Genomic DNA, 11,490 nt, shown 5'->3' with positions numbered 1-11,490 from the left:
TCTGAAAGTCATCTCAATTTCTCTCTCTCTCTCTCTCGGCAACACCCCCCCAATATACTACAGTATTAGATATAGCAGAAGGGATCGAAAGAGAAGAGAAGAGAAGTATGTCAAAGTTTGTGGAGCTTTTGGACATGGGGGTCAGAATAGCCGCAAGATTTCATTCCCACTGTCCCCATACGGCGCGCATGTACTACCACCCTCCCGCCGGCCATGAAGATCAAAACCAACACCATGATTTTCACAGCAAGGAGGACACTACTGCTTGGATGACGAGTTGTAGTGCCAAAGGCAACCCAGCTATTGGCTCTAGATTTGATTCCACCGACTTTATTTTTCTTACTGTTGTCTGAAAAGAAAAAAGAAAATACCAAACAACAAAATTTTGGATGTACGGAATTCTTTAATATAATCTCATTCTTATTCTTTTTTAGTTTAGTTTATGCTCCTCAATTTTAATGTTTTTTACTTTTTTCTTTTTTGTCTCCATTGTTTTTTTTTTTCTCGTCAGATTTTATTTTCGTTAATGGTTGTGACTTTGTTAAATTTCATAAGATTGATGTTTTTAGACTTTTTTTTTTTATAGGGAAAAATGATGTTTTTAGATGACAATAAAATTAATGCGCTTTAAAATAGATAATATTAGCTCAAAAAATAAATAATATTAATTTATATTGGAATTTACTAAATACAAAAGGGGAAATCAATTTTCTGTATCCTTTTGCTTTTTTTGGTGTTTTGTAATACTATGTATTAAAGTTGTTTTCTCGTCCCAAATCAGAAATCCTTCTGATTGGCATTTCACCTCTGTTTTTTTCCATCAATTTTCATTTCTCTTCCAATAAAAAATGACCACCACCCACAACAGTCCAACACCAACCCCAGTCCACCACCATGATGAACTCATTGAACAAACCCAAACCAAACACAAACTCAAAATAGTAGGGGTGTCTATAGGTCAGGTCGAGTCGAGATGGGTTAGTGCTTAACCTGCACCCGTCTCGATCTAATTAGGTGGAGGAAAACTTGTCTTGACTTCAATAGGAGAGGAGCGGTGGATCGGGCTCTTCACGATTGGCAGGTGGTTCGGTTGACATTGGCTAACTATGGAGAGAGGTAAAGAACTATTTAAAATGGCAAACATCTGGTGAGATCTCACTAGATTCAATGAGATCTCACCAAATCTAGTGGATAATTGGGTTCATCGACAAATATCTCATTAGATTCAGTGAGATCTCACCCAATTTAGTGAATAATTGGGTTCGTCGTCGAATCCACCACTACTTAAAGAATTCATAAAAATGATTAAACTAAGCCATAATCTCATTATTCTTGAGAGTGGGAAACCCTACAAGGATGATGCAGTCCATTATCCAGCAGAATTCTGCTTCATTTTCACAATGGAATTTCAACAAAGTTTTGTGTCTACGCATACAACATGCACTAGCACTATTTTTGCTTATGGTGCACCACGTCTGAGCGGTGTAACGTTCGTCTCTGCAACCAAACAAATGTAGCTGGAGGCAATCACAGTCTAAGGTGTGATACAAAAGGCTCTATGGTATTGAAATTTCTCCATGAGCACCACACGCCCATGGTTTTTAATGATCAAGATCGTGGTTAGATGTATCACATCTTACACTCCACTCATGTTTATAACTTGCTACAATAATTTTTCATAAACCTTTTCATATATCTACACTTCACACATTAGTCTAGTCGCTCCTAAATTCGACAGGATTTGTCATTGGAATGATCTGATCTATTTGTGCCACACACATAAATTTGTGACACCCTTTCATTGAGGCTTACTAAGGTGTTATAACATTCATGCTCTAAGAAAATGATTAAATACTTTAATAATGCTAAATTATTATTTACTAGAAAATATTCATAATTTGAACGTGTAGAGATGTAACCTCACTTGGCAAAATGACTCTGGCTGAACAACTCTCAAAGTAGCTAATATTTTCCGATTTCAGACTTGTGTTTTTAAGCGTTCGACTATCTGTTCAAAAGCTATTCTATGTGGTCTACTAACTCTGCGTCACATGTTATCAACTTGTTGGAAAAAAATAAATAAAGTAGAAGTCAATGTAAAAATATGGCAGCAAGAGTTAGAAATTTATATAATCTTGAATGGCAAAATTTTGTAACAACTAGCCACATGAACCACTTTGACCCACGTCAAATAAACAAAAACTTTCGAACGTCATCTGTCATTTATTTGCTATTATTATAAGTCCAGAAATCAAGCTTTTAAAGCATAATTCATATCCGGCCAATTTCCATACTGCAGTGAATTTATTTGTGGCCTAAATTTATTCATTTTTAAATGTTTCTACTGTTTCTAAAGTTAAAAATATAATCTGTGCCATTTCTTCAAAAGAAAAACCATATATGAAATTCATGATTTTGGAGCAATGCAGGATACAAGTTTTCATTTTGAGAACTGAGACCTGCACCGTGCTCCATCAATGGACTTCCTGGACCAATTTTGTGTTGTTTTGCGGAATTAGGCCTTGTTTCACCACTTTGGTGAATTGAGATGACAGGAAGTTCTATTTGCAATTCCCAGATTCTTTGCCAACTTTGTTGGAGCTTCACTATCTACAACTTGGAATGATCGGAAACTCCTCTGAATGAACCATAAAGAGACTGTGATCTTCTGAAAGAGAATATATCATCAATTTTCACAGAGTAGGGTTGTACTGGTTCACTTTTCTCTGCAGTGTACTCCGAACTATGTAGGTTTCCATACACTCCTATACTTAATGTCTTCCTCTGAGGCGCACCAACTTTTATACATTCATTGAAAAAATCTATCAATTCTTGTTGTGTTAGCTGCCTTAAGGCTGCAACCTGTTTCAACATCATCCACAAAGATCAACTACTTGATTCTGTCAATCTTATATGAAGAATAAATTGTCAACTCATGTATGACATTTTGCCTCTCCAAATTCAAAAATTTCCCAGAGATTCTTTACACTATGTTATTATTATTATTATTACTATTACTATGATACTAGGGTAGGACTGCTTGGAGCCTCGACAAAAAAGGATCAGATAGAAGATGTTCATACCTCAGATTCTCTCCTATCGAACTTGAGGGTCCCATCAGAAATTTCTCCCCAGTAAAATCTACATTCTTCTCTTAAATTCTTGTGCTTCTCAAGCTTCATATCAATTAAGGCATTCACATTGCTCTGCATGACAAGCAATTCAGCAGTCAATTCACCGTGAAACCAAATCAAACCAGAATATATATATATATATATATATATAAATAATAACAATTATTATTATTTAATTTCTTTTTTGCTAAGATAAAAACAAGAATGATGTTAAGGCCATCCCAATCATCAAGCCTCTAAAAATTCTTTCCTTTTGGTACACATAAAAACATCAAGATTTGAACCCAATTCCATCTATGATGTTCCACCCAAAAAAAATTACAATAATTAAACAATAATTTATCTAATTTACACCCAAAAAAGGACCCCAAAAAAAAAAGCAATAACAACAACTAAGCCTTATCCCCAAAATTTTGGGTTCAATTATGGATTTGCAACAGACTAATCTGGGTCAACAACTTGTTTTTATCTCTACTATTATATCCTTCCAGAATCTTGCTTTCTGTCATCTCTTTCATTAACAATCCTTTTAATATGATTGCTAATGTCCTAATATAACCGTATCGAGGCACACAGCCATAATGCTCATCTGTCCAGCATCCTAATCTGATGATTATTTGGAACACAGATCATATAAAATTGCCAAACCACCTAGCACTGAGGAAGTTCTGGCTGTCTTTTTACTTGGGGTATAAGATATTGTGATCTACCAAATGGACACAAACAATTCATTTGACAACCTTTTAGTAAAAAAATGTTCTCAAATGTTACATTATTGGCTTGACTGGCCAATAAGTGGCTATTATAAATAGTTACTCAAAATATATTTTAAAATCCACTTAAGTCGAAAGTCCATTCTCGTGTTTAGAAACCCTCCATTTTCATGTTGAAAATAATTGATATGCCTTGACAAACATGAAAAGAAACTCTTGAACTCTTTGCAGATGAGAATGTAAATTGTACTTTTCTAATTACTCAACTCTGATTCCAAATTATGTGTGCACAAATTGTAATCCTAAAGATGATGCATGAATCATTTCCATTTTGAGGAGATTAAAGGTTGTCATCCACAGAAATGGTGTTACATACCTACCACCTATATCTCGAGTAAAGAAACATCACCTTAACATGGTGCACAGGTCATGATAAAGCCCACATACAGACAAAAAATTAGACGTGTTAAATACTAGTTCTCACCTTGAATTCTTCATTGGTCATCTCATAAAGTTTACTCTCAAACATCTTGAGAAATGCCTCAACTCTCAAATCAATATTTCCAGGACCCTGTTAATGTTAAGAGAAAGTATATGAGGATTAAGCAAAGGGTCAACATTGTAGAAAGAAAGGGCCACACTATATACCTTCACCGTGGATTGGATGATAAACTGTACTCCACGAATACCAGAATCATTCCTACATTGAGTAAAAATTAGATATTAAAGAGAAGGGCAGACATCCATGCAGCTGTGATAATGAGGGGGAACATATTTTACAGACCTCTGCATGAGCACAGTTATGTACCCAAGTTGCTCAACTGATCTAAGCTGGTGGAATGCTGGTTGCTTTGCAATAAGTGCAAAAAGCTGAAGCTTCACATTCAGCACAAAATCATCACGATGAACCTAGACATTGTTTCAACAGGATTGCATAAAAGAACAGTCAGAGCCACCACTGTGATATTACATCCAGGTCGCAAGGATATAAATTTCTATGATGATGCACTAAATAGAAGTTTGCATTACATGTTCCATTCTTAAAACAATAACATACCAGAGGTGTTGATGCTACACACATGCTTCCCATCCCACCTTTCTATGCTATAAATCAGTTTGTCTTTCACTTTCTCTTAAATGTGGTTAGCTTAAAGGATTGCATGGATTAGTAACTGCTAAGTGGATACTTCCATTGAAGTTTTCCATAGGAGTCATTAAGTCAAAATATAAAAAAACCTTAAAATTTTCGCAGAGAAAATGGCAGCTTAAAATATTTTGCCAATTTCAGACAGAACCTTCTTGAGGATATTTTACCATGCTGCGGTAAAGCAGGAGAGAATAAAACGATACAGAAAAGCTAATTGCTATCTTCCCCTAGGAACCATTAAGTTTGTGACAAACTCAGAGAGTAAAAATTAAAAGAATAAATCACTCCAGCATTAAACTGGACCACACCATCTTTTATAAGCACGTACCTGAATATAGTGAACAAGGGCAGAATTCTCGTCATTTGGATTAAGGCCTTCCGCAGGGTAGAAGTAACTCATGCCCCTTTCAAGTTTAACAATTCTATTTGTCACATGTTGGGACGGGAATAAAGCTTGGCATATAGGGTTTGGACCACTAAAGAAAACATCTTCAATACACTGAATCATCGACTCTGCTTCACTGGTTTCAATATTTCCTGTGAAGAGTAGATTTTTATTTTTTATTTTTTGGGGGGGGAAAGGGGGGGTAAGAATAGTAACGAAATGAATTAAAATCAAGACAAGGATGTTTGTTCATAATTGTAATACCCAGAAAAGAAAAGAAAAAATTTAGGTACTTAAATAAATTCACTTTGGGGTTAATAAAAGATTTTATTATTATTATTATTATTATTATTATTGTTGTTGTTGTTGTTGTTGTTTCTTTAGGGGTTTCTAGAAAAACTAAGATAATAATCCCTTGTTAGTTACCAAACTCATCAAAGTTAACGTATGCTATAGAGAGTTCTATAAAGGAGTCTCAAAATTCACAAACGAGAGGAGACTGTGGTGGAACTTTAGAGCCAAGATATATCAAAGCGCGTCCAAGAACCCTAAGGTAAGAAATTCTAATAAGGAGTTAAGGACTCTAATCTCTTCACATTTCCATAATCTAGGGTTTCAGAAATTGATTTTTCAAGATTTTGAGGATTTAAGCAAATTGATTACGTAAAACCTCATTCGTTGATTTTGGGTTTTAGGTTTAGATCATTGACTTTAGGATGTTCACAACTTAATTTTTTAAGGGAATTTGTAAACAAATTAACCCTAAACATGATCTTAACATTGAATTTTCAAAAAAAAAAAATATATATATATATATATATACTGCATATTGAATTCGACTAGAAAAATTTGAGTGGGAAATTGATTTGGTTCGTAAGAAGGAATTAAAGAAAAACAAATAAAATTATGGAAAGAAAAAAATCTGGGAAATTGGATAAAGATATGGAAACTAAGGGTTCCTTGCTGGCCACATGGTTGCGGTAGAGTGAGGCTCACTCCTTCGCCCAATTAGGCCTGAAAAAAGCCCATTATGGCCCACTTGCCTAGAATAGTCTAGTGTACTTGCCTAGAGCCTTGTAGCTCAATTGGTACTTCTTGGTGTTTCCAATGAAGACGTCTAGAATTTAAATCCCCCCTCTCCCAATTATTGAATTATAAATAATAAATAAATAGAGAGAGAGAGTAGTGGACCCCACATTAGGCCAAAATTCATCCTAAAACATGTGATTTCTAAATTATTATGAAGTTTAAATGGCTGTTTTATATAGGTACTCTCAAAATGTTTAGGTCAAATTTTAAGGTAGTCTTTCTACAATTCCAGAAGCAATATATTTTTGGTACTTTTTCAATTGAGGTGCTTTTAAGGGAAAAAATCAAAACACCTCAATTGAACGATAAAATTTGTATCTTTCAAACTCAATTGAGCAATATATTACCTTTTGAAATGATAAAATTTTGTATTAAAATGGTTTTAGCTAGCACATTTTGACATCCTTCAAATTTGGAACAAGCATGTGAAAAGTTTAGTGAGAAGAACCGAAAGTTTGAATGAAATAGAAATATAAGATGGTTTTTGTTGTTAAATGAGATGTTATCATATATGATTTTGGATATGGCTACAATGAAAATTGATTTGTTTTGGGAAAATGAACAATTACAGTCTAACTATGCTTTGGAGCCCACAAATGGGAATTATGTTCGTATAGAACTAGTTACTTCGGGGGCCTATCACAAGGATATAGCATGACCAGTTGACCACAGTCATAACCATTTATTATATGTAATGTTTTAAAACGTTTGTGCTATTTACAAAGTTTGGTGAATTTTTTATATTATTCAATTATTGTTAATTGATTTCAACAGTGTGATTATTAGTTCTAAATGAACTTAATTATTGATTACAAACCTACGAACTTTATTTACTGTAAATATGATGATTTTATTACTGTATTTGATCCAGATAGTTAAGGCTAGTGGTTAATTAATGATTTGTTGAACTCACCCTTTTCTTTCTCTTTTATGGATCTTGAAGAAAAGCAATCATATTGGACTAGTGTTGTGGGTGGTGTGTGATAGGAGCTTAGGCTAGTATCAGTAAGTGTTATGTGTTGACATTTAAATAACTTTTAAAATTTGTATTTGTGGAACTTCTACTGGTTGTAAGGAGTCTTCGAAAGAGCTTCTATTTTTCCTTAGCTAATAAGATTATTTGAGATGAAACAGTTATTGTAATTTTATTGGATTTGAATAATTTCTAGAATCATGTTTTGGAGGGGAATTATAGCATTTGATCAAGGGCTCTAGCTCAGTTGAAAGAGCACCTCATTTACAGGCACGCCAATATAGGGCCTTGCACACTGAAAGGTGAAGTTCTTTCATGCGCATGGCTGCTGTCACATGCCTAACTCATACGTTTGGGATCATAATGTGACAATAATAAAGAATGGCTGTTATTAAATAAAATTTGCATAAAAAATTAAGAGACTTATAAGAACCTGCTATATAACACTCAAGGAAGGCTCTTGAGAGCATCACTGGAACGAATTTTGCAAGATCTTCAGCTTCAAGATGAGGAAGAACGCCAAGTTCTTCCATCCAAGGCCACGCGTGGTCTTGTAGTATTAAAGAGCAATAGTACATAGCCTGCTGATAGGGTTGTTGGAACTTGTAATTTTGATACTCCTTTGTTACTGTTTCCTGATAAAGAACATGTGGATATTATGTAATATGCTTTTGTCAAATACACAGCTTGAGATTTTTTATGGAACCCATAAGTTATAGGCTCTATGGATGAACCCTTCTCTTTTTAATAAGATAAACTAAAAGGGATAAGGTTTAAGCCCAAATGCACATGATGTCTACAAAAGACCATACCTTAAAGAATGTAGCAATTACACAATAAAGAATAAAAAGAGAAAAAACAATCAAGAAATTTAAATTTAAACGGAAAAAAGGGCCATCAAGTGGAGAAAAAGGCCTCCCAAGGAACATGGCATCATGGAAACATCAATGAGCCAATAAAATACATGTAGGCATAAGTAACAACACCACACACCCCCCCCCCCCCCAAAAAAAAGCCTGCCAAAAAAATGTAAATAAAGTTTGACCACTTTGTTGTGTATGATTATGTTCATTACTTTATCATGAGCTCCCAAATACTTCCACTTCAGGCTAACATCATTAGTGCAACACCCCCCCCCCCCCAACAAACCCCCAAAAGCCTGCCAAAAAAATGTAAATAAAGTTTGACCACCATGTTGTGTATGATTATGTTCATAACTTTATCTTGGGCTCCCAAATACTTCCACTTCAGGCTAACATCATTAGTGCAAATTAGTTAAATCAGAATAATTGGACACCAAAAGGTGTGTGATTAGAGAGAGATGTGGGCGAGTGAGTATATGCAGTCATGTGCATCTTGTATGACTAACTTCCAGTTTAAGAAGTTGACAAAGTATTTGATTAGACAATTTACATCATAAGGGCTGTGATACTACCGTTCGTTTCTTAGTTTTAGTTAATGGATCTCCTGTTGGTTTCTTTGGTAGCTCTAGATGTCTTAGACAAGGTGATCCTTTGTCTCCCCTTCTCTTTCTTTTGATCATGGAGGTGTTAAGTTGTATCCTGAAGAAAACTGAGGAAGGAGGTTTCATTCAGGGTTTTCATGCGGGTCCTACTTTTTCTAATGGTATCCGTATTTCTCACCTATTATTTACTAATGATACCATTCTTTTCTATGATGCCTCTAGAGAGCAGATTCTTTCTATTAGGCTGGTTTTGACTTGTTTTCAAGCTTTTACTGGTTTGAAGGTGAATGTGAGGAAAAGTAAAATTGTCCCTATTGGGGAGGTGAGTAACATTCAGACTTTGGCAAATATTCTTCAATGCAAGGTGGGCAATTTGCCTATGCTTTATTTGGGTATGCCATTGGGAACCTTGTATAAAACAACCTCTATTTGGAATCCGATCCTTGAGAGGATGGAAAAGAAGCTTTCTGGCTGGAAGCGGCTTTATTTGTCTAAGGGTAGTAGACTCACTTTGCTGAAAAGTACCCTTTCAAGCCTTCCAATTTATTACCTTTCCCTTTTTACTATCCCTAAAGCTGTGGCTAATAGATTGGAACGCATTCAAAGGAACTTCTTGTGGGGTTCATCAGTTGAGTGTTTCAAATATCCTTTGGTGGCTTGGGAAAAGGTTTGCCTACCGCGCAAGTTGGGTGGGTTGGGAATTCAAAATTTGGCATCCTTTAATCAGGCCCTACTTGGCAAATGGCTATGGAGGTTTGGTTATGAAACCACTCATCTGTGGCGAAGGGTCATAGTCATGAAATATGGAGAGGGAAAAGGGGGTTGGTGCACTAAAGCTAGTAGAAGGGCTCATGGTTGTGGGTTATGGCAAAGTATTAGTGAAGGATGGGATACTTTCACTATGCATTTCTCTTTTGTGGTGGGGGATGGTTCTCGTTTTTTTTTTTTTTTGGCATGATAAGTGGACTGGGGATGTTCCTCTTAAAATTCTTTATCCTCAATTATTTTTGAGCTCAACCAATAAGGAGGCTTGTATTTCTGAAGTTTTAAACCCTCCAATGGGTGATAACAACAAAGTGTGGAGTTTAAGATTTTATAGGGAATTCAATGATTGGAGTTAGCGGCTTCCTACTCCCTTCTTCATTTCATCCAAACTCATATCCCGAGGGGTGGAGGGTGTGACAAGCTTTGTTGGGATCTTAATGGAAGTGGGAAGTTCGATATTTGGTCTTTTTATCATAAGATTTGAAATGCAGCTCCTTCCACTTTCCCTTGGAAGGACATCTGGAAAGCTAAGGTTCCTAAAAGGGTGGCTTTTTTCACGTGGACAGCAACTCATGGTCAAATTCTTACCTTGGATAACCTTATGCTTCGTGGTCACCCTTTGGCTGAATTGTTGTTGTATGTGCTGTTGTAATGCGGAATCTGTGGATCACTTGTTACTTTTTTGTCTGATAGCTCATTCTTTGTAGATGTATATGCTTCGGCTATTTGGGATCGATTGGGTCATGCTAGGTTCAATGGTGGACTTATTATTTTGTTGGTATAATTGGCTTGGGAAGTATAGTTCTGATATTTGGAATTTGGTTTCAGGCTGTTTATTGTGGACCATTTGGTCCGAACGAAATCGGCAGTTTTTTGAGGATGAGGGGAAAACTGTGGTTCAGTTATTAGAGCTTTGCCAACGGACCCTCTTTGATTGGTCTCGTTGTTGGGGTTTCTCAAATTGTTCTACCCTTATGGATTTTCTTTCATCTATTAGAATAGATTAGGGGCTGCTTTTGTCTTTTTGTTTCTTTTTTCCTTTCGTTCACTACCGTGAACTACTTGTTTTTTTCTTGCTTTTCTTTTATTAATAATATTCTCTTCTTACTTATCCAAAAAAAAAAAATAAATAAATGGAAACTTAGGTGTCAAATAAGACTTCATTATACCATAGAGGATATTGTGTATTTCATTCTAATAATTTTCAAGATCTGGCCTGATGTATGACCCTAGAAGAATACATAATTTTTTACTTGGGAAGAAGGGGACCATTGGCAAGAGGAGAGGGAGGGGGGGGGGCTTAGGCAGCTATGACTCTGCTAGGCACAAAGAAAAATAACAATGATGGTATCAAGTACAGTCACTTGCAACAAAATGAATATGAGCAACCTTGATCACCCATGGAAAGCTTCCTTTCATGAATTAAGCTCTTGACAAAAGAAACTAATCATTAATCTTCACCCATATCAAGCTTGGTTAGTTTGAGGCCTCTTTCCAAGTCCGTTCGTTTGAAGGAGTGGAAAAGTGGAAGGATAAAAAATGGAGAAAGGATAGAAGAGATTTAGTTTTCTCCCATTAGTGTTTGGGTGAGAGGATGGAAAAGTGGAGAGATGGAAAACTTATTTATTCAATTGAGAAGAAAAATGAGGAGGAAAGATGAAGTTGGTATAAATTTACAACTATGTCCCCCATTAAATTAAAATAAAATAAAAAGTAACACATTTTTTTATTAAAAAAATTGTGTAAGGACACTTCAAAATTAAAAAAAATATATATATATATATATATAATATAGCACAAGCCAAAGGAGATGAGCACA

At 35.4% G+C, this 11,490-nt stretch overlaps 1 protein-coding gene across 1 annotated transcript in view; it reads right to left on the bottom strand.

The window, feature by feature from the left end:
* Positions 1-2,192: 2,192 nt before the first annotated feature.
* LOC115953732 (insulin-degrading enzyme-like 1, peroxisomal) overlaps positions 2,193-11,490 on the bottom strand; it is a 31,667-nt gene continuing 22,369 nt past the window's right edge. Inside the window, exons 20-26 of the mRNA XM_031071498.1 lie at positions 7,875-8,076; positions 5,323-5,531; positions 4,632-4,756; positions 4,496-4,547; positions 4,332-4,418; positions 3,084-3,206; positions 2,193-2,862 (exon numbers count right to left, since the gene is read on the bottom strand). Coding sequence (XP_030927358.1) covers positions 2,611-2,862; positions 3,084-3,206; positions 4,332-4,418; positions 4,496-4,547; positions 4,632-4,756; positions 5,323-5,531; positions 7,875-8,076 — 1,050 coding nt within the window. The 3' untranslated portion in view covers positions 2,193-2,610. The remainder of the gene's footprint in view (positions 2,863-3,083; positions 3,207-4,331; positions 4,419-4,495; positions 4,548-4,631; positions 4,757-5,322; positions 5,532-7,874; positions 8,077-11,490) is intronic.

This window comes from Quercus lobata, chromosome 7, assembly GCF_001633185.2.
Source record: "Quercus lobata isolate SW786 chromosome 7, ValleyOak3.0 Primary Assembly, whole genome shotgun sequence".
NCBI lineage: Eukaryota > Viridiplantae > Streptophyta > Magnoliopsida > Fagales > Fagaceae > Quercus > Quercus lobata.
The sequence above is the reverse complement of the archived record's forward strand: the minus strand, read 5'-3'. Positions and strand labels throughout refer to the sequence as shown.